This window comes from Plecotus auritus (genome assembly GCF_963455305.1).
Source record: "Plecotus auritus genome assembly, chromosome: 4".
NCBI lineage: Eukaryota > Metazoa > Chordata > Mammalia > Chiroptera > Vespertilionidae > Plecotus > Plecotus auritus.
In genome coordinates this window covers 184,821,068-184,842,998 of record NC_137775.1, presented here as the reverse complement: position 1 = coordinate 184,842,998, position 21,931 = coordinate 184,821,068, and the positions used below count along the sequence as shown (strand labels likewise).

Sequence of the window (21,931 nt, the reverse complement as noted above, 5' to 3'; positions counted from 1 at the left end):
CTCCTGGGATCTGTCCTGAGGACCAAGGAGCTTCCCTGCCTTGAGCTGGCTGCGGACTAGCGGTTGCATGAAGTTGGGTGGGGAGCCTTTCCTCGATCTGTTTCTCCCTCTCTACCTTGACCGGATTCATTCATCAAGTCTCCCCTCATTCAAAGGGGATTCAAGTCCTTCTCTTAGGCTCTGGGCCCCTCTGCTATCTGGCTTATCTGTCTGGTTACCCGAAGAGGCTAGAAAAACGTGGAGAAAAGGGCAGCCCCAGTATACTCTGGAGAGGGTCAGACCGGGGGGAGGGAGACAGGCAGGATGAAATGCCACCTAAAGGTTACGCAGAGCATGAGAACTGTTGATAAAACTGTAGGGGATAAGAGGGAGCAAAGGAACAGACTTCCAAGAAAGGACAGGAGCTCAATTCATCTCATAGAAAAGAGTGTAAGGGGAACAGTATACGAAGAAATCAAATGCACAAAGCTACCATACAGAATATCCCTTCCGCAAAAAACCCAAGTGCTGTTCAGAAGCAAACCATAAAAGGGGAAGCTGCTCACCTAAGTGTATGTGAATTTATTAATTAGAGCTATTAAGCTGGCAAGTAGTTTAAGAATTATCAAAATCGTAGTCAGATAACTGGCAAGTAGTTTGGAACTACTATAAGTACTTTCTACTACTTCTAAAATGCTGCTTCAAAAAACAAAAAACAAAAGACACCCATTACCACTCCATTTTTCTAAGTTATTCACCAAACACTAGAAATAGAAAGTTCAAGGACACCATGAAATTTAAATACAGTATTTTGCAGACAAATGACTAAGTTTGGTATCACCATCAGAAAACAATGTGCAAAATATTACATGATACAAATATAATTATCGTCACCCATATCAACTCACAAAGACATTTATGTGAATAAATTGTTACTATTGGGCAAAGAGCTACAAACCGTTTATAAAAATGTAAAACAATATCACAGGTCCCATATATGCATGTCCCCAAATTTTACATTTTGGGCGGGCAATATTTAAGAAAGAATTTTCAAGGGTTTTTTTGTTGTTCACTGTAACTGTCGTACCTTGGCTTCAATCTGCCGATAGCAAGAGATACCATATACGGTGGCTCCGTTTCCATTTCTGGGTGGCAAGTGGAAAAACACAGTATCTAAGAGATACACAGAAAAAGGTAGATACGAAAGTGATTACCCTTATGAGTGAATCATGACCCTGAAGTTATTATAACGCAGTCATTACAAACAAGACTGTCACAGGAACCCGGGCGCGCTTCCTCCCAGCATCACTCCCACTGGCTGTGGGAACGCCTCTCACGGCCTTCCAGTACACACCCATCACCAGCGCACGGGAGGCTGAATCAGAGCCGGTCTCACCGCGATGACGGTCACTTATCTCAGAAAACACTTGATCTATACAGGCTTCTTCCAGATTAAAACAAAACAGAGAACTGAAAAACTAAAAGCAATGCCTGATTCTTGACCAGAAACTCCCGCACAACTGGGGAAACCTGAACACAGCCTGGGTATTAGGTGGCATTACGACTTACCGACAAATCTCTTGGCTGTGATACTGATATTGATTATCCTGGGGATGACCTTATTCTCGGAGATGCACACTGAAGTAACAAGAGCTAAGGTGTCATGATATTTACAACTGACTTTCAAGTGGTACAGGCAAAACTGGGCACCAACACAAATACAAAGAACACTGGGGAATATTCGCTACACTGGTCTTTCAACTTGTCTGCATGTTTGAAAGTGTTCATAATACAAAAAATTGGGATAAAAACATCTGTAAGGCCCTCACCGGTTTGGCTTAGTTGGCCTACGGACTGAAGGGTCGCAGGTTCGATTCCGGTCAAAGGCATGTACCTTGGTTGCGGGCACATCCCCAGTGGGGAGTGTACAGGAGGCAGCCGATCGATGTTTCTCTCTCATCGATGTTTCTAACTCTCTATCCCTATCCCTTCCTCTCTGTAAAAAATCAATAAAACATATTTAAAAAAACATCTGTAAAGTTAAAATACGGTATTTGAAGTTTATTTACCTGCGTAGTAACATTTGCTCCATTTCATCAAAAATTAAACAGTTAATCCAACCAAGTTCAACCTCGTGTTTTGGTAGAGCCTCTACTACATGACAAAATGTAGTTCTTCGTTAAGCCTGTCAAAGCACGCATTACGGGCGGTAGGAGGCAGTGCTACCAGCAGGGAATGCCCTAATCTGGCTAGTCACTTACTCTGGCCAGGTTCCTGGCAGAAGCCCAGGTTCACCACCCGTTACAATGCAAGCCTGGCCCTCAGCTGGAGATCCTCTTCAGGGGTCCTCAAACTATGGCCCGCGGGCCACATGCGGCCCGCCGAGGACATTTATCCGGCCCGCCAGGTGCCGCTGCCTGTCCTGCTTAGCAGCCGACTCGTCCCGGGCCCGCAGTGCGCATAGGAATTTGTTCACAGTTTTTTTTTTAAACTATAGTCCGGCCCTCCAACGGTCTGCAGGACAGTGAACTGGCCCCCTGTTTAAAAAGTTTGAAGACCCCTGCCTAGATCCTTAGAGCACAAGGAGTCAGCTCCAACCAGTTCTTAAACATTTTATAAATAAGCACAACCGTCCTTTTTTCTTTTTCTTCTTTTTTTTTCTTTTTACCAAATGACTGAACAGCAGGCTGTGTGAGGCGACTGTCCTTTCATTCCTTCATTTATTTATTTGTTTGTTAATCCTCGCCCGAGGATATTTTTCATTGCTTTTTAGAGAGAGTGGAAGGGAGGGGAGAGACAGAGAGAGACAAACATCAATGTGAGAGAGACACATAGACTCATTGATTGGTTGACTCCCAAATGTGTGCCCTGACAGCGGTGACCGAAGCAGACCAGGGATCAAGCCTGCAACGGAGGTACGTGCCCTTGACCGGAATGGAACCCGAGACCCTTCACTCCGAAGGTCGACACTCTAGCCACTGAGCCCAGCCGGCTAGGGCCAAAGCATTTCATTTACAAAGTACTTAGCGTCACAGCCGTGGGCAAACTACGGCCCGCGGGCCAGATCCGGCTGTTCTATCCGGTTCTCTTGCTCTCCTCTCCGCTCCTTTACTTTGAATTTATATTAGTTCACACAAACACTCCATCCATGCTTTTGTTCCGGCCCTCCGGTCCAGTTTAAGAACCCATTGTGGCCCTCGAGTCAAAAAGTTTGCCCACCCCTGGCTAAGATGTCTTGTCAAATTAAAAAAATGACACTAACTGCCCCATCGCCTGTTTCATACCTTCCTGGTAGTTGTGTGCGCCATCGGGTAAGGCCAGGAAGGGCAGGTACTTCCATTCCTCAGGTATGGTGGGGCTGTCGTGTCCATCTCCTGGAATCAGGGGCGGGTAAGAGAATTCAACCTGAAACGGAAAGGAATGTTCTTAGCCAAAGGTTGTTGATCAAAGGGAGAATTTTATCTTGAAAGGCAGAAACGCTTTTAGACGCTGAAGAACAATAGTAAGGGTAAGCCACACTTGTTGACATCATTTGACAATATCAGCAGACCTATGGGATAGATGGGGGCGTGGAAAGGAGTAAAAGAAGAAGGACTTGTACGCCTCTCCCTCTTGCTGATTTAACAGGCTGCTACATTTTCATGTGCATAGGAGGGTGGTGGGCAGTGAGTGGGCCGAGATTTACATTTGGGAGCGGTCATCAGAGAGATGGTAATTGACGCCATGGAGCCCTGAGGAAACCCAACATCCTATCGAACAGAGTGGAGGACGATGCCCAACCAAGGAGCCTGAGAAGTGAGCCAAGATCTAGGTTTGCTTCCCATCAATTGGCTTCCTTGTTCCCAATACTTACATCTTCAAGCTTATGGTTTTGTTGGGTGGGGTGTGAGGAGGTGTTAAGCAACATTTTGGATTTATTATTATTTTTCAAGATGGAGAATTGATCAATGAAAGTTCAATGAAGTCTCTCCAACACTGTGTCTTATAGAAAGAACAAAGGTTTTTTTTTTAAATATATATTTTTATTGATTTCAGAGAGAGGAAGGGAGAGGGAGAGAGAGATAGAAACATCAATGATGAGAGAGCATCATTGATCGGCTGCCTCCTGCACGTCCCCCACTGGGGACCAAGCGAGCAACCCAGGCATGTGCTCTTTGACCGGAATCGAACTTGGGACCCTTCAGTCCACAGGTTGACGCTCTACCTCCTGAGCCAAACCAGGTGGGCAAGAACAAAGTTTTTAATATGTGCCCCCAGGTGCTGGCATCCCCAGGCTTAATAAATAGCACTTTCTCTGAGCTTCTAATTCTTTTTGTTATTTCAATGAGACTTTTGGAGAGGAAGGCAGAATAAAATACTAGTTAGCTATTTTAAAATGTTATAATTCAGCCTGGCCAATGTGGCTCAGTTGGGGTCACTGGTTCAATTCCTGGTTAGGGCACATGCCCAGGTTGCAGGCTCCATTCCCAGTAGGGGGTGTGCAGGAGGAAGGCAAACAATGTTTCTCTTCATGTTTCTATCTCTCTCCCTTCCTCTCTCTCTCTCAAAAAAAAAAAAAAATAAAAAATTAATAGAAATATATTTAAAAACAAAAGTATTGTAATGTTATAATTCAGTATTGCTTAATATGAAAAAATACTAATGGTATATTGTTACATAAAAAGGCAAGTCATAAAACTTCATGATAACATAATATATTTTTGGAAAAAGTTATGTATAGTCATAAAAAATAACTGGAGTGTGCCCCCTCCTGGGAGCATGCCCACTCTTCACCCCTGCCCTCTTTTTTCCACAGGTGTGCACCTCCTAAACTCTAAGGGACCCCACGAGACTTGCAACCAGGGGAGCCATGGGCAATGACAGCTTGTCCCAGGTTAACCCGGAGCCTGTCCCAGGCCCCCTTTTCTCTGACTCTCCAGTGAGTGACAGCAGCCCCCCCTTGGCTCGCTTCTTTCCCATGCCATTTCCAGAGGGCCAGAGCAGCCCGGCCTAGACTCTCTCCTGTCGCTTCTTCTGTCCTCAGCCTTCCTTGCTCCATTGTCCCCGCTTTAACAAAGGACTCTCAGAATCCAAACAAAACAGAACGGGAAGGATATTCATCAAGTTGTTAAGAGCAGATTTCTCCAGGACTTCAAGGGCTAGTTTTCTCTTTTTCTTCTCTGTATTTTCTCACTTTTCTACTACAGTGAATACATATTACTTATGATAAGAAATGTTACTTTTTAAAAACAGCTGGAATACGACTTAAACATTGTCTAAAAATACCAATTTTAATAACAGCGGAGGCGCTGTACCGGTGTGTTGGGGTCAGTAGATGTTTAGGTTCTTTGGTAGAACGGGAGGAAGGAACCGAAGATCCTCCCACTCTCGTCCCTGTCCATCTCTGTCTCCCTCTTGTGGTGCCATCCCTAGGAGACCAGGGCCTTCTGCAGTCCTCCCTTATCTAGCAAAGGCCAAGTTCAGCAAAGGATCTCAATCACTAATATGAAAGAGAGTTGCCCATGATGCGTAAGCATTTTACCAGAGATGAAGACTTAAGCCAAAGAAAGAAATGTAGGCACTTTCTAGCTACTGGGAGGATTCCAAGAGGACAGAAGCACCCTCCTGATATCTCTAAATTTCCCTTATTCAGGTTGACACCCAGCCTGCTTAGCTGCGATACCAAGGCCTAAATGACAACTATTCCACTCTCTACCTGTTAGTATCGCAGCCCTCCAAAGCTAGGATGTTCACCGTCACAGCGCATGAAGAGCATGGTGAACATCAGGAAAAAACCTCCACCAAAATATGAAAGTTCAAGGAATAAAAGTGCTGGGGAGTTGGGGGACGAGGCAGTATTGTTTCGCAAGTTTCTCTGAGTAGCTAAAACATCTCTGGACTTATTCCTCCCTAACCTCTGACTCTCCAAAGCTTGCTCTTTCTGTTCCAAAGGCCTACTTATTCCAACAAGAATCACAAAGGACACCTCCTTAGTGTTTCATCATTATCGCCACGGGATTTCATCAACAGCAGGTGCCAAAACTCCATGCGTCAGCCAGCCATCTGTCACCAAAACCTGAACTGGTCAGAGCTTGCCAATATCACCCTAACACAACCTCCCCCCGAATCTCCACAACCCATCCCCGAGTTTGCAACACAACATCCTGTTACTCGAGGAGATGTTCCTGGGATGGGACCACTCAGACCACCAGGAAAATATAGTTGTTCTCTTCCTCATTCTACTTGCTTTACTCACCGTTGGAAATGGTGTAAACATGAGTTCTAGTACTTTCATAATTCTATTTTTTTAAGAAATACAATCTGGTAGGACCAGTTTATTCAAGAATTAAAATGTCTAGCCATGTATACAAAACCACGAACAGAACAAAATCAGAACAGTGGTCAAAAATCAAGTAATACTTCCAACTTTTTAGACATCACTTTGGAAAATAACTATTCCCTATTAATTTGAGTGTTTTTAAAAAAGTTCCAGTCTATGAAAGAACCAAAAGGTTTAATTGATATACATTTGATATTATTTTGCCAAAAAATACACTAACCTGACACATACAGTTTATATTATTTAGTGCCACAAAGCAAATAAGGAACAAATAAAACTCTGGAACACACAATCTAGAACAAGCAAACTACTATAGGGGAGGAGTCCATAAATTATATCGCGTCAAAGACTAATTTCAGATGAGTTTTTAAGGAAGAAGGGTCCTTTGCTAAATACTCAGTTTTTAAAAATTTCAGGAAAAGAATGGGAATAGATAAATATCTCAAAACTATTTTAGATGTCTTGGTAGTACTTTTACTCACTTAAAAAAGTGTTCTAAATGTTAAGTATAGCCACCAACTAGAATTATCACCTCTAGAAATTAATATTATCTACGAAAGAATTCCCTCCCACAAATTATCCCAATAAATGTGAAAAAAATGGCCAAGTGATAAAATTATTAGATGTTCACTTTAATTTAAATGGAGGAATTTTTCATTGAAATGTATTTCATTAAAATATATCTGAAGGCCTCAAAGGTGAAAAAAAAACAAACTGGAGGCAAGATGATGGAACATCTGTCGACATGCCTCGTTTGGGGGTCCTCCGCACGGCTGTACTGGAAGATAGCTTTAACCTTGTGGTCCAGGTGAGTGGACCTCACTCCCGTATCATAGCAGCCGCTGTAGAGCAGCTTTTTAACAGGAGAGCCTGCGGAGATTTAATGCATCCCCCTACGCAAAGTCGTCATGCTTAATTAGCCCTGCCGATTGCTGCAAGCCATTTCTTTACACAAAGGTTTTACTTTGGTTCCCTTGGATCTAAAAATGGCAAATGACGCCCAAGTATGGGAATTTTCGCGATGAATCATCTCAGTGCAAGGAAAGAACTGGTGATCAGCATGACCTGCCGCATCTGGCACATGGGAAGGCGAGCCTAACAGAGCGCCCTCCCGCTATCTGAAGTCAGAGTCACAGGTCAGTGACCATGCACTCTGTGCCTCGCACCTGCAAGGACCGTCTTAAAATGGAGAAGAAGGTAGGTGATGAGCACATCCCAAGGGAAATCTTACACAATCGGACGCTCTGAAACACCGGGCATACTGATTTTTGTCTCTGCGCTGTCTGATTTTGGCAAGAATCCTGTTTGGTTTAGCCAGAAACCCCCCTTCTCCGCTGACATAGTAAATTCCCATTCACCGACCCCCAATCTGCTCCTTGCCTGTAAATTCCCACTGTTCCCTGTTGTATTCAGAATCGAGCCTTGTTCTATAGTGAGATCTCTTTTTCCCTCCTGCAACAGCTTTTCTGAATAAAATCTGGTTCTACCGCTTTTAACGATGGTCCAGCTCTGGTTTTTCTGAGAGCACCAAATTAGCTGTAAGTATGCTTGACCTTTAACCTTTCTGGGTTTCAGCTGACTTACCTGTAAATTTAAGAGGGATGGAGTAGATGATCTCTGAGGATCCCAGCCAGGTCTAAACTTCTCAGGAAGAAATAAGGCACAGAAAAAAATCAGCAGTTTGGACTTGCTGGAGTTCTGGGAGCTATGAGGCCAGGACACCCTGACTCTCCTTTTACAGAACCAGTCACCATTATAAACCTCAGTGCCGAAACCCCAAACCAGACATATCCACAGAAATGCCAGGGTGCTACTTCAGCCCAAAGTGCCTCTTGCACCTCACAATCTGTTGTACAGTTGTCGTTAATCTCCAAGCAGCAAGCAGCACTGCATTCGGTTTTCTAAAGTAAAGTAAGCCCAGCGGGTGTGGATCGGTGGTTGAGCGGCAACCTATGAACCAGGATGATTCCAGGTGAGAGCACATGCCCGGGATGTGGGCTCGATCCCCCGTGTGGGTTGTACAGGAGGTAGCTGATCAATGATTTCTCTCTCTCCCTCTCCCTTCCTCTCAGAAAGCAATAAAAATATATTAAAAATAAAGTAATTTTTCCTCTGTGGAAATAAAAATTATATTACTTTTGCCCGTAAAACAGATGTACGACATAATAATTAATCTCGACTTTAGATGACAGCAAAAATGAAAAGATCTTATTGTATCTCCTTACCAATAGTTCCTTCTTTTCTGTCTTTAAAACAGTTTGGTTCTGAAGTGGACTGCCACTTCTTACTTTACTCCGAAAGACTCCTAAATGCCACATGGCTCCGAGAATGAATACAGGAGGTGCCAGAGCGATTGTAAGTCTGACTCCTGGGCTGTCCTGCAGTGTGACCTCAGCGAGATCATTTTACTGCCTCCAAGCTTCAGTTACTGCACCCATATCCCAAGGAAGTTATAAAGTGACAAGATTAAAGCTGCGAAGTTTAAAGATCTGATGATGATGAACACTTTGCATGCCATGATGCAAACTCAAATATCTATTCTCTCACCTGTAAATATAGGGTCACATTTTAAAACCTTATAATGTACGGCTGCTGGGAATGTTTCAGATATAGCACTGAATAACGCCCCTTCCTCCGTGGTCTCTCTCAATGCCATTTCTACCCGAGGGACAAGGAATAGCAAGCAGTCTTTAAAACACACAACCACCTTCTCACTTCTCCATCATTTTTTTTCTGTTATCATCCTTCTAACAAACTTAAATTTTGCCCACAGACATCTTCTAAAATGTTGCATTCCTGTGACATACAAGAAAGAAAATGCCACATTGCCTAGTGGCAGCAATGAGCTTTTTCGATATTTTAAACATTTCCATTTCCTGTTCGCCAGGACATTGTGACATCACGGCCTTCCAGGGTTTGTGCTCATTCTCTAACCCTGCTTCTATTTTGTTCCCTTGCCTTCAATGCATCGACTGCAAAGGTGCCATTGTCCCCTTTACCATTCCGTGAAGAAGCTTAAAAATGACTTTGTATTTGCACATTTCTTCGCTCGGTAATACACTTCTTTTATTGCACTTGAGCTGGGGAGGTCAATCGCTCACCTAAAGGCAGGAGTTGGACGAGATCAAATAGCAAGACCAAGGCCCAATGGGAAGGCGGGGCGGGGTCAATACACCTCCCCAGGCGACCGAGTCCAGGGCTTCCAAGATAAACAAAGGAAGTGGATTTTGTCACCGCGCGGCAGGTGCTTCAACCGACCCGGGGCATTCGTGTGGCAGCGCAGCGAGCTCAACACCTTTCAAACGCAGCCCAAGTGCTGACTTTTCCTGAAGGCTCGCGTCATGGGTGGGCACCCAGAAAGTCAACGGAGACAGAGATGGACGGGGGAGGGGGGGGGAGAGTGGGGCGGATCTTCCATTCCTTCCTCCCGCTCCACCAAAGAACCTAAACACCTACCGACCCCAACACACCAACACACAGCTCCTCCGCCGCTGAGTGCAATGGTTCAGGGGCAGGAGAGAGAAGGGAGCGTGGGGCCGGCTGCAGGTGGGGCGAGCGGAGGATCTGCAGAGAGGAGACGAGCTCGGAGGCAAAGAAGGACCGAGGGCGCTGTAGGGAGGACGCGGCGGAGGGGATGGGCGCTGCCGGCGAGAGGACGCCCGGGCAGCCGGGGTGCGGGGCGGGGGCGATCGGGCCCCTTCCTCACCTGGCAGCCCTTCTTGTGGTGAAAGCCGACCACCACGATGTGCAGAACGGGCCCCCGCGGGGCGCCATCGCAGCCCCGCCCGGCCTTCTCCATGGGCAGCCGCCGCGGGCCCGCACGACCACGACTTCAACCGCCACGGGCGGCGGCCGGGTGACCGGCGGTCCCCAGGCGGCCGGCGATCGGTGGATTCCAGGTGTCACCCAGGGCGCCGCATGAGGCCACGCCGGGGGCCTGGAGAGGCTGAGGCTCCCGCAGCTCCGCCCCGCCCCCCGGCCGCCGCTGCCGCGACGCGCTCGTCAGCCTCCGCTTCTTCCGGGCGGTCAGCCGACGCAGCCGCCGCGGCGGGAGGGGCGGGGCCTAAGGCGCGGGGCGGGTCCGGTGGGCGGGGCCTGCAGTGACGTCCCTGCACACCTGTCCCCTGTTCTCCTATCCACCTGCTTCCTCCTCCTATTCCTTCTCTTCTTCCTCCCTAAAATCTCCGCCCCTCCCCGCATCTTTCCTCAACTTTACTTCCTTTTTAATGTGTTTTCTGTTCATTCCTTCACTTCCTTTCCTTGGACTCTCTGGCCTAGGGTCTCTCTACCCTTTATCCTTAAATATTGGATGACATATTGGTGCTGTTCTGTCTGTGTATTCAATATTTAAATGCTTGCCCTGTATTTCTCTTTTGCTTCGTTCTGTGTTTTTGTTTTTCTTCCTATGTAAATATTGTCTATAGGAATTTAGAAGCGACTCAAGGCCCGAAGCAGAATATCCTTGACAAAAAGGAAGTTTACAGGGAGACCTATAAAATGATTATTCTAATCCTGCTATTAAAACAACAACATTAAAAAGAAAGAAAGGAAGGAAGAAGGAAAACAACAACATTATTTTCAGTCTATCTTGTTTCTGGGTTTAGTGCTCTGGTCAGCACAAAATATATGGGAGCTGTAGTCACTAGAGTTTTTAATTTTCTTGCTGTTATACTACTTCAATTTTTTAACAAGCATTGAATCTCATCCTATGCCCATTTAGAGTGCATAATGGAAATACTAACCGATTTAACAAGTCTTATTCAGGACAGTTTGGGAGTAAACTAAAGATAGGTGCCTGCTTCAAATGGAATTTGAGATCACTACAATAATTGGCTGTAAAGTTTATCATTATAGTTGCACCTCCCTTAGTTTAAACAACCTTAGCAGTTGATATTTTTCACTGTTGGCCTTGACATTTAAGGACCTGCATTCTAATCTAAGTATAGCTGAGAAAAAGAGTAAGCTTCCTGTGACCAAGTTTAGTTCCTATGATTCGGTAGAACTGTTTTGATGCTAATAAAAATACTGTAGAAAATTTTCAAGATGTTGCTATCATTTCTATATTACAAAATTCTTGGCGTTGGCTCAGAACTGTGTGAAACTATATTATTCCCTGTATGTAGAATATGTTACCATTTTCTTCCATCTGACTTGATATTTTTCACAATTGGAATAGCTAAAATTAAAATGTAATTGGACATTTTTTAAAAAAGTAAGGGTAGGGCATTTTAGAACTCTGTATCTATAGTGAACCCCAATTATTTAGTTCATTGTGCAGGAGACCAAATAACAGCTTTAAAAAACTCTGTATCAGTTTGTATCCTAGCGTTCCCAACTAAGATTAAATAATTTGCTCATAACTATTGTTTTTGCTTAAATGTTTAAAAAGTATATAATTTAAAATATGCTGTAAGCAAAGAAGCTACATTGTGGGAGACATTGGGAGTGAAAGTAAGCAAGGGAATTTCCAGAAATTTTCCATCTCTAAACATACAGACTGGCCCATTTCACAGTGTAGAAGAATAACTTTTATATTAATTTCTTGAGTTGCATTAATATCATAAATTCATTAATAAAATGCCTATAAGGACAAATATGTATTGAGAAAAAAAACAAAGAAATTTATCCTCTATTAGAAAAAGTGTTGGAAGGAAATTATCAAGATTGGAAATAACAATTTGAGATAATGGAATACTTTCTGAACATTATTTTGACAGAAAACTTGCTTGTATTTTGATGGTATTTTTCTCCAGGGAAAAAGTTAGAAATGCTTTTCTGAACACATAAAACATTGAAGAGCCTCTTCTAGTTACATATATTTATGTTGGATATAAATTCTATTTTGTGACTGCTCTATGAGAGCTAAAGGGAGAAAAACCCTGGAGACATCGAGCTAGGACGTTTTCAAGTTCATTCCAAGTGAACTCTCCATCTGGAATCGGCTTGTTGTTTCAGGAAACAACACGATAAAATAAAACCACTCCCTTCCTGCAATCTCCATGAACTCTATCTCCTTTCTCAGGTTACAGTAGCCCCCCTTTTCCTTCTTAAGTTGAAATCATTCACCTTTCCACTTAAAGGAAGCACTTGGCAACTTCTCTTTGGCGTGTCTGAATTGCCAGCATCCATACTCCTGCGCTTTGGGGCCATTATTAAGTAAAACAAGGATATGTGAGCACTGAGATACCACAACCGCCAATCTGGTCACCAAGAGGGCTACTAAGGGACTAATGGGCGGGGGCGTGTACAGCCTGGAGACCCGGGGCTAGGGGATGAATCACTTCCAGATCCGATGAGAGGGATGATTGGAGATTTCTCCACTGCTCCGGGCATGCAATTTCAAAGTTATGTGTTGTTTATTTCTGGAATTTTCCATTTAATATCTTCAGACCATGCTTGACCAAGTATAACTGAAACCATGGGAAGCAAAGCCACAGATAAGCAAGAACTACTGTATAAAGAGACTTTCTCTGTCCTTTATCAATAGTATGGAAAAGTGCTCACGGTCATTTTATTACTGTAAAGGAACACAAAGTATTAACTTTTCTTAAAGCATATTTTCCTGAATTTCAAACTCTATCAAGTAATGCCTTGAATTTGGTCTCTGCTCTCATTCCGGAATGGAGAAAATAAAACAAGACTAGAGATAGGAAAGAGAAACCAGGAAAAGAAAAGGGCTTCACAAACAAATTTGGCATTACCTTGGCTTTAGAATCTTTTTTTTTAAAGTATATTTTTATTGATTTCAGAGAGGGAGAGGGAGAGATAGAAACATCGATGATGAGAAAGAATCAATGACTGGCTGCCTCCTGCATGCCCCACACTAGGAATGGAGCACACCTGACTGAGAATCCACTGTGACCTCCTGGTTCACAGGTCCACGCTCAACCACTGCCCACACCGGCCAGGTTGTCTTTAGAATCTTATGAAGATCTAGGATGATATTGATGGATATGACTGAAATAGAATCAATTTAAAGAATATTTATTAGACTGTAAAATACACCTGGAACTGTGTGTAGTAAGTTTTGTGCATTTCAAAAAGAAAGAAAGAAAGCAAGCAAGAAAGAAATTGCTGCCTTAAAGTGGCTTATGTCTAGCTGTAAGATGAAAGCGAAACCAGCTAGCAACACTAGCTATTGTAGCACCCACTCTAAAGCAAAGCATCATGTTCAGTATTAGGAAACGCAGATAAGTAAGCAGTAATAGCTCAGATTTAATAAATAAGCACTAATATGCCAGTCCTCTGCTAACCACTTTTGATGGATTATCTCATTTAACCTTCACAACAATGGTACAACAAGTATATTTTTCCAATGTGTAAATTAAGACTTACAAAGGTTAAACTGGCCCAAGGTCAAATAACTTGAAGGAACTGTAGTGGAGACAAGATTTGAACCAAAGTAATTTAACTTTAGAATCAATCGATGTAATCATCATACTGCTTCCGAAGATTCTTGACTCTGAAGAACTCAGAGTTTTTGTGGAGGTGGTAACCCCTTGGATAGATAATTAGAAGAGAATACATTGGAGCACTCCAAGAACTGTTAACATTGCTGCAGGATAGTGAGAGCCCACCAGGTGTGCAAGTCAGAGAAGCTTCCCAGAGAAAGTCACATTGGCCTTGAAGGATGAACAGGATTTCTCAGAACTTGGGGGCAGAGCATCTCAAGAGTAATAAAGTCAAATCACTAAGGACTGAAGTTATTAAGGTAAACATTTGGGAAAGAAAGGGTTTTATGCCAAACTTAGAGAAAATATGTAAGATTAGAAGTAAAGTGCAATAGGAGATGTTTGGAGGTGAGCACATGCCAACTGCACATGGTATTCTCTGCTTGGAATGCTGCTCCTGCCCGTTTCTGCCTATCCAATTCTTATTCATCTCCATGACTAGACTCCTGGTAATTCCTCTGAAGCTTCCCAAGCTTCTCTATATGGTCAGTGGGCACATTACTTAATCTTTCTGAGTATGAGGAACTTCATCCTAACACCTGCTTCAAAGGCTAGTCATAAAGATTAGGAGTAAGTATATTTGTTAAGTTTCCTGGCACACAGTAGGTGCTTAATATTTATGAGATGCAAAAAGCCAGGACTGGCTTGGGGTTTCAAAGGAGGTTGAATCCTATAGGGTTTTGAACTCAAGGGCCCATCTGTGAGGGCTTCTGAATCTCCTCACTGACATTTGCCTTAAATCATATCTACTTCTCTAGAAATCTTGAAGCTAAAAGCGGTCTTTTTGCTTAATATATTAAATGTCATGTGCCTTGTAAATGTTTGTTTGTTGTCTCTGTCCCCCATACATCCTCAAGCTCCTTCAAGGGCAGCCGACCCTGTAGCTCTATTCTGTACACTGTTTTACACTCAGCAAAACGTTGGGCAAATGGTGTGCAACTAATATTTGTGTATTTGTTCAATGAGTAAATGATGGGAGCTTTACAACCATTGGTTGTATCGATAAATAATGTTCTTTTGGCCTCTCCTGGTTGGACTCTAGCTTTAAGTTCCTAGGATATAAATGTAAAATAGAGTAAGGCAGAGAATTTGCTTTCTATTCAAAAGTGCATGGGGTATGAGGGCATGTATGGGAGTGAGGTGGGGGGGGGGGGCAATGGTAAGATATGTACACATATAATACCTTAATAAAAAAAAATAAAAAAAAACAACAACAAAAGTGCAAAAGCTGTAAGGTGTCCTAAGAGTGAGGACATTAACGTGGAGCGCCATCAGGTGGCTGCCCGTTAGACAATGCCTTTTCGAATTAGTGAATACAGAAAGCCTAAAAAAATTACACTCCTCGATATAACAAGGTTAAAAAAAATGAACTGACTGCAGTAGAAAAAGAAAAAGAAACAATTTATCCCCACCCTACAAAAGCTTACAAAAAATGCCAATTGTGGGATTCCTTGGTGTCTTCAAATGAATTTATTCACAAGGTAGGGTATTTTTAACGTCCCTCAGAAACTTCGAGGGGAGAGTGGGTACCTGTCGGGACCACAGAATGGTCAGTGGACAGAAATATGTCCCGGATCTCACTGCCGGGGAAAGAAGGGCCCGGGTGGGATCCACGTGGACGGGCCCGATCGCACGCTCGGCCTTAGATTGGTCGAGCCTGCCCGGGCTGCGTGGGGGCGGGGGCGGGGAGGCGGAAGCGCGCTCTTTCAAACTTGCAGTCCTGACGTCGATGCACTTCCGGCGTCGCCATGGCGGCTAACGCTACCACTAACCCGTCGCAACTGCTGCCTCTAGGTAATGGTGGTCCTGCGGGAAACGGGGGCGAGGAGCTGAAGCTTAGGATTGGGGGCCACGGGGCCGCGGGCCGAGGCAGCCCCGGCAGCGGGTTAGGAAAATGCTTTCCCCTCGCGGCTTGTCTCCAGGCCCCACGTCTCCGCGGTCCCAGGCCGCCTGCCTCCTGAGCGTGCAGGGTCTTTTAGGCCTGAACCCCAGGGTCCCCGGAACCCCAGGGTCCCCTGTACCGGGTAAATGCGTCGCCAGCCTTCTTCGTCGTGAGCAGCCCCACTCCTCAGCCTGGCGTTTAAAAGCTCCCCAGACAGACCCTGTCACTTACCTGGCCGCTTATGGGGAGAAGCACTGGGCTCTGGAAGGAGCCTACACGAGGAAACTGGAAACTCGCCCTATTTGTCATTCATTCATTCATTCATTCATTCATTCATTCATTCAACAAGCAGTTATGGGGCATCTGCGCACCATCCCGTGGCTGGGCACGATTCGACACATTTAGTCACGTCCATTGCCACCTTTAGCACAGAAACCAGTGGAGGAGAGAGGATGCTGGACAAATAAACCTCATACCAGACAGCGCCCGGCCAGCCGAAGAGATGTGCGAGCTGCTGCAGAGGACAGGGCAGAGTTAGGGTGAGGGAGGCGGCGACCAGGAGTCTCTGGTGAAGGCAGTTGTGCCTCTCTCCCTCATATTTACTAGCCGAGAGGGATTGAGTCAGTGGGTGTGGCTGTGACAAGTTTTTTCTCCATTTGACAGTCTTTTTAAGAAATTACTTTTCAATAACTATTTTTAAAAAATATATTTTATTGATATTTTACAGAGAGGAAGGGAGAGGGATAGAGAGTTAGAAACATCGATGAGAGAGAAACATTGATCAGCTGCCTCCTGCACACCTCCCACTGGGGATGTGCCCGCAACCAAGGTACATGCCCTTGACCGGAATCGAACCCGGGACCCCTCAGTCCGCAGGCTGACGCTCTATCCACTGAGCCAAACCGGTTTTGGCAACTATTTTTAAAAGTTATCTTTATTATTGAAAGTATTACAGATGTCACTACCCCCCTCCCTGCGTCCCGCCCCCCCACACACACCCCAGGCCATCACCACACTATTGTGTCCAGGGGTTATGCATGTCCTATATAATAAGAGAGGAATATGCTAATTATCCATTAATGCCTTGAGGCGTAAGGACCAGATCACAGATCTGCAGGAGGGTGGGGCAGTGAACTATAAGCGGGCAGCGAAAAGCTACAGAAGGGGGCAGGGCAGCAAGCTATGAAGTGGGGGGAGAGGGGGGCGGGAGGAGCTACAGGAGGGTGGCAGCTACTGGCGCACAGATTTGTGCGCAGGGCTACTACTGTGCATGTAAGTTCTTTGATTCATCTCTCCCCCCACCCCCGCCACCAACCTTCTTCCTGAGGTTCTCAGTCTGTTCCATGCTTTTATGTCTCTTGATCTATTTTGTTCATCAGGGTATTTTGCTCATTGAATTCCACATAGGAATGAGATCATGTGGTACTTGTCTTTGACTGACTGACTTGGCTTAGCCTACTACTCTCTAGGTCCCTCCATGCATGACAAACGCTGAATACTCAGCATATGCCAGGCACTGTCCCTTGAGGACCCAGTGATAAGGAAAGACAACCTGTTTCTGCTCTCATGGGCTGAGAGTCTAGAGAGGAGTTCTTACATTAAGCAATCTATATGTGTGTGTGTGTGTGTGTGTGTGTGTGTGTGTGTGTATATATATATATATATATATATATATATATATATATATATATATATATATATAAAAGCCTCAGTAACTGGCAGACCATCGGACCATCCAACCGGTAGCTGTGACATGCACTGATTACCAGGGGGCAGAAGCTCAATGCTGGAGCTGCTGAGCTGTGGTGACTTGGCAGCTGCGGTTCTCGGGTGACGCATCTGGAACCAGAGAGGAGGGAGCCCGATTCTGGGGTGCGTCACCCGAGAACCATCCTCTCACAATCCGGGACCCCTCGGAGGATGTTGGAGAGCTGGTTTCGGCCCGATCCCTGCAGGCCAGGCTGAGGGACCCCACCAGTGCACGAATCTGTGCATCGGGCCTCTAGCCTAATGTAAAACCACAACCATGATAAATTGCTACAAAATTGAGGTGAGCGGAGAGCAGGGGAAACTTCAATGTAGTGATTGAACAGAGATATGCGGTATAAAACCAAGTTTTAGAATGAATACTTTTCCTGGTTTATCTTTCACCATATGCAAGTACTAAGTGCCAATAGGCACCCAAATATTTATTGTCGTAATGAGTTGGTAAATAATCTTTTTCTTCTCTCTTAAATACGTAGAGCTTGTGGACAAGTGTATAGGATCAAGAATTCACATCGTGATGAAGAGTGATAAGGAAATTGTTGGCACGCTTCTAGGATTTGATGACTTTGTCAGTATCCTTTTAAAAGACGGTGGTATGAGTTTTTCTTCAGTATTTAAGAATGGAAGTAAGAACTATAGACAGTCTACTTACTGATAACTATAAGGAAAATCAATGCATTCTCAGGGAAGCTATAATAGTATTTTAAGTGGATGTGTAACTGAAAGAAGATAAAGTTCCTACCAATCACAAGCTTTTTGAATTCAAGTTATTGTGTTAAATGTTACCATTGAAACTGAATAAAGGCAGAAAGCCAGAGTAAATTTCACCTCATATGTTATTTCCTTAACACAAATTTCAGATATGGTACTGGAAGATGTCACTGAGTTGTAAGTAGTGTTAAAAATTAAAGAATTGTCAGGGCGGGGGGAAGAATCCCTCTTTAAGGCAATTTTAGTACTGTTGAGTCAGTAAAATGATGTATGAGAAAACATTGCCTGTTGGAATTACTACTAGAAATTTTATCTACTGACACAATGCTAGTAAATTTGGATCTGAGGGTTACCTAATGAAATGTTACTAAATTGCTAGGAAATTAGTGGAGACTAATTTAGTGGAAATTATCTTTAAGATAAAAGATACTAAAATAGGGCTCAGGTCAAATCAAGGAGTTGATAGAGCATTTAATGTAATTTATGTATAATATAAAATGTAAATGATGGCTCATTTATATTAACATAAAGATGGCAACCAGTATCTGCTTTCAAATTTGAAATGACTGTGGATTGGTTTAATGGATAGAAATCAATACTAAGTAATAGTAAAAGAGTGAAGATAGTAAACCTTTTATTTCATATTTGATCTCCTTGGTAAGTTTCAGCTTCTTTTACGAAGATCAGCCCTAGTCGATGTGGGCCTTGGGCCAGTCAGTCCACGGTGTTGCCTTTGGTAAAGATAGTACATCATCCAGGAGATATAACCTGTGTCTCTGAAAACGGTTGATACAATTGTCTGACCTCATGTTCATTTATATACAACTAGAGGCCTGGTGTTCATGCACGGGGTGTGTGTGTGTGTCCTTCAGCCCAGCTTGCACTCTTTCCAATCTGGGACCCCTCTAGGGCAGTTGAACATCCTTCTCACAATCCAGGACTGTTGGCTCCCAACTGCTCGCTTCTGCCTGCCAGCCTGATCACCCCCTAACCACTCCCCTGCCAGCCTGATTGCCCCTAACTGCCCTCCCCTGCAGGCCTGGTCCCCCCCAACTGCCCTCCCCTGCAGGCCTGGTGCCCCCCTCAACTACCCTTCCCTGCAGGCCCAGTCGCCCCCAACTTCCCTCCTCTGCCGGCCTGGTCACCCCTAACTGCCCTCCCCTGCAGGCTTGATCACCCCCAACTGCCCTCCCTTGCAGGCCTGATCCCTCCCAACTCCCCTCCCCTGCTGGCCATCTTGTGGTGGCCATCTTGTGTCCACATGGGGGCAGCCATCTTGTGTGTTGGAGTGGTGGTCAATTTGCATATTACTCTTTTATTAGATAGGATAATAACTTTTTTAGGGCTCAAAATGTTGGTTTTGATTATCTGTTTATCTTGACTCTGTTTTCTTGAATCTATTCGTTTAGTGAAATCACACCAGAAGGAAGAAGGATCACTAAATTAGACCAGATTTTGCTAAATGGAAATAATATAACAATGGTAAGACAGCAAAGCTGTTTTATTTCGATGTTAGACCATTTTTGTGGGGAAGGGATTACAGAGCTACCTTGCTTGACTAAGTGTTCACGGCCCAGTGATGCTTTAGATGGGATAGGGATGCTCTGGTGGTCAGGACTCGAAAGCTGAGCTATTGATGATGACATTAGGCCTGAAGATGAGTTTGCTTGTACTTTTTAATAATTTATGTTACTAAAGATTATTGTTGAGGCACTAAGTATTGCTGATGGTGGAATTGTGATGGGGCCATGGAGAAAATGGGAATGTGAGGGAGGGGCAGAGGCAAAAGTGGCTTTGGTCAAGGAGAGCTCTCAGTAGGTGTTTTTAAATGATGGTAGTGGTGGTGTTATTCAACTTTTTCTCCTTTGCAGCTGGTTCCTGGAGGAGAAGGACCTGAAGTATGAATGGATTTCCTTGACTTACATTAGACTCTGTTTTGTCTTATAATGACAACAAAATATAATTTTTTTAAAACCTTTCACTGTCTGGATTCTGTGAAGCCAAGTTTCCCGTTAAAGGGGAATGCTTTGAAGAGGCATTGTAAATGCCATTTTTTAAGTTAATCATGTTATCTTGGGGGGAAAAAAGAACATTGAAGACTAAAATAAAGGTGGTTTTGGTTAATTGTCATTTATTTATTATACTGCAATGGCCATTGGAACAAAGTTTGTGATTATTTTGTCAGTTGCTCTCGTCATTTTACATCTGTTTCCTTATTTACACGACCACTTGTTCTCAAAAATTGTTCCAAACAAAATGGTGAACTTTGGATTTTGAACAGGTGCATTTAACCTGAAATTATTCAATTTAGTTCAAACTGTGATGCTTTGAAATTAGGATTTCTCTACTGCACTCAAGTTTCAGTAACTTCTCTTAAAGACAAACAAGCCAAATAGGTAATCTGTGCACATTGTAGAAATGCAGACAAATGAAAAGGAAAACATAATTTGCTGTCTATCCTCTTAGACTTTTTCAGTACACATTTTATATTTACAAAAACTTGTTCACCCTGATTACGCTGTTTTGTGGCCTCCATTGAAGAGTTTTTAAAAATTTAAGTAGTGAATGACTTTCTGTGTCATATTTCAGCAACATTAATGTGTGCACAGTATTTCATTAAATGGGTTTACCATAGTTTATTTAGCCTATTCTTATTATTGGCCACAGTAGTCTAACTAAATCTTTATACATTTTTATTTTTCTTAGAAGAAATTCAGAAGTGTGTACTGTCAAAAGGTATATATTGTCATGTTGCTAACAAAATGTCAACGGTTTTTCATACTTTATTTACCACCTTTGGCTATGTTCTCTCTTCTCTCTTTGTCATTGTGATAGGCAAAACTTGGTATGTTTAAAATTTTCTTTACTAATTTTGTATTTTGTGGATTATGTCTATGAGGATTTTGCATTGAGATGCTTGTCTTGTTTCTTACTAATTTGTAAGAATTCTTAATAGTTCCTCTTAGTCATGTATTTTGCAGGTAAATTCCCCAGTTTGTAGTTTGCCTGTTAGGGGTACCCTTTTTGACAAATAAAATATTTTATGTAGTCATATGTTGGTCTTGTCCTTTATGGTTTTTGTCTATGGTATTCGTGATTAGAAAGACCTTCTTTGCTGTAATGTTTTCTTGGTACTTTATATTTTCTTTGTTTAAGTCTTGAGTCCATCTTCAGTTTTAATGTTTCCACATGAGAAAAGGACCAACTTTATTTTCTAAAAGCAAAGCACTGATTTGTGGTACTCTTTAAATTTTATTTTCATGTTGTAAATACTCCTGCCGTGGCTGATTTCAAGCTGCCCAGGGTTTAACAGCTGGCTTGCAAACTTCCCCAAAGTTTAACGGTTGGTTCTCAGGAGCCACTGCTTCTGGCCCTCGTTGGAGGAATGCTTTCCCTCCCGTTGCTTCTTTCCTTTGGGAGGGAGGCTAAGTGATGTAATGTCATCCTCTTACCACCCTTTTACTCTATCTGCGGTGGTCAGGCCCAGCTCTTTCCTTTTTCCTTCCAGGGGTTCGTTGCCTGCAGGGAGCACATGCCCTTGGTTCCAACATGCTCTGAGTGTCGGAGCGGCCTGACCTCACTTAGGGAGGCCTGCAGTTATCTTGTCGGTGGCCAGGTGGCCCAGTTGACTTCTGGGGTTCAGTAATAGGAAGTTCACTTGCTTTCAGATAAAACTGTCTCTTAATCTAGTCTTTAAAAGATGCTTACACATTTACAAAATTTACAAAATTCAAGTAGATACTGTGACTTATAGGGGTCGGCATGAAGACATGAAGTCTGGGGTGTCCAGCAGGCCTGTGGTTTGGTGGTACATTTGAATAA

At 43.6% G+C, this 21,931-nt stretch overlaps 2 protein-coding genes across 2 annotated transcripts in view; one reads left to right on the top strand and one right to left on the bottom strand.

Moving 5' to 3' along the window:
* Positions 1-10,330, bottom strand: part of AVL9 (AVL9 cell migration associated) — a 42,408-nt gene extending 32,078 nt beyond the window's left edge. The window contains exons 1-3 of the mRNA XM_080666274.1: positions 10,005-10,330; positions 3,264-3,384; positions 1,067-1,152 (exon numbers count right to left, since the gene is read on the bottom strand). Coding sequence (XP_080522400.1) covers positions 1,067-1,152; positions 3,264-3,384; positions 10,005-10,097 — 300 coding nt within the window. The 5' untranslated portion in view covers positions 10,098-10,330. The remainder of the gene's footprint in view (positions 1-1,066; positions 1,153-3,263; positions 3,385-10,004) is intronic.
* A 5,153-nt stretch (positions 10,331-15,483) lies between these two features.
* LSM5 (LSM5 homolog, U6 small nuclear RNA and mRNA degradation associated) lies at positions 15,484-20,233 on the top strand. The gene is made up of 5 exons (XM_080664162.1): positions 15,484-15,543; positions 17,875-17,970; positions 18,259-18,286; positions 19,519-19,591; positions 19,981-20,233. The coding sequence occupies exons 1-5, from the start codon at positions 15,498-15,500 to the stop codon at positions 20,011-20,013; spliced, it is 276 nt and encodes a 91-aa protein (XP_080520288.1). The 5' UTR covers positions 15,484-15,497; the 3' UTR covers positions 20,014-20,233.
* The last annotated feature ends 1,698 nt before the right edge of the window (positions 20,234-21,931 follow it).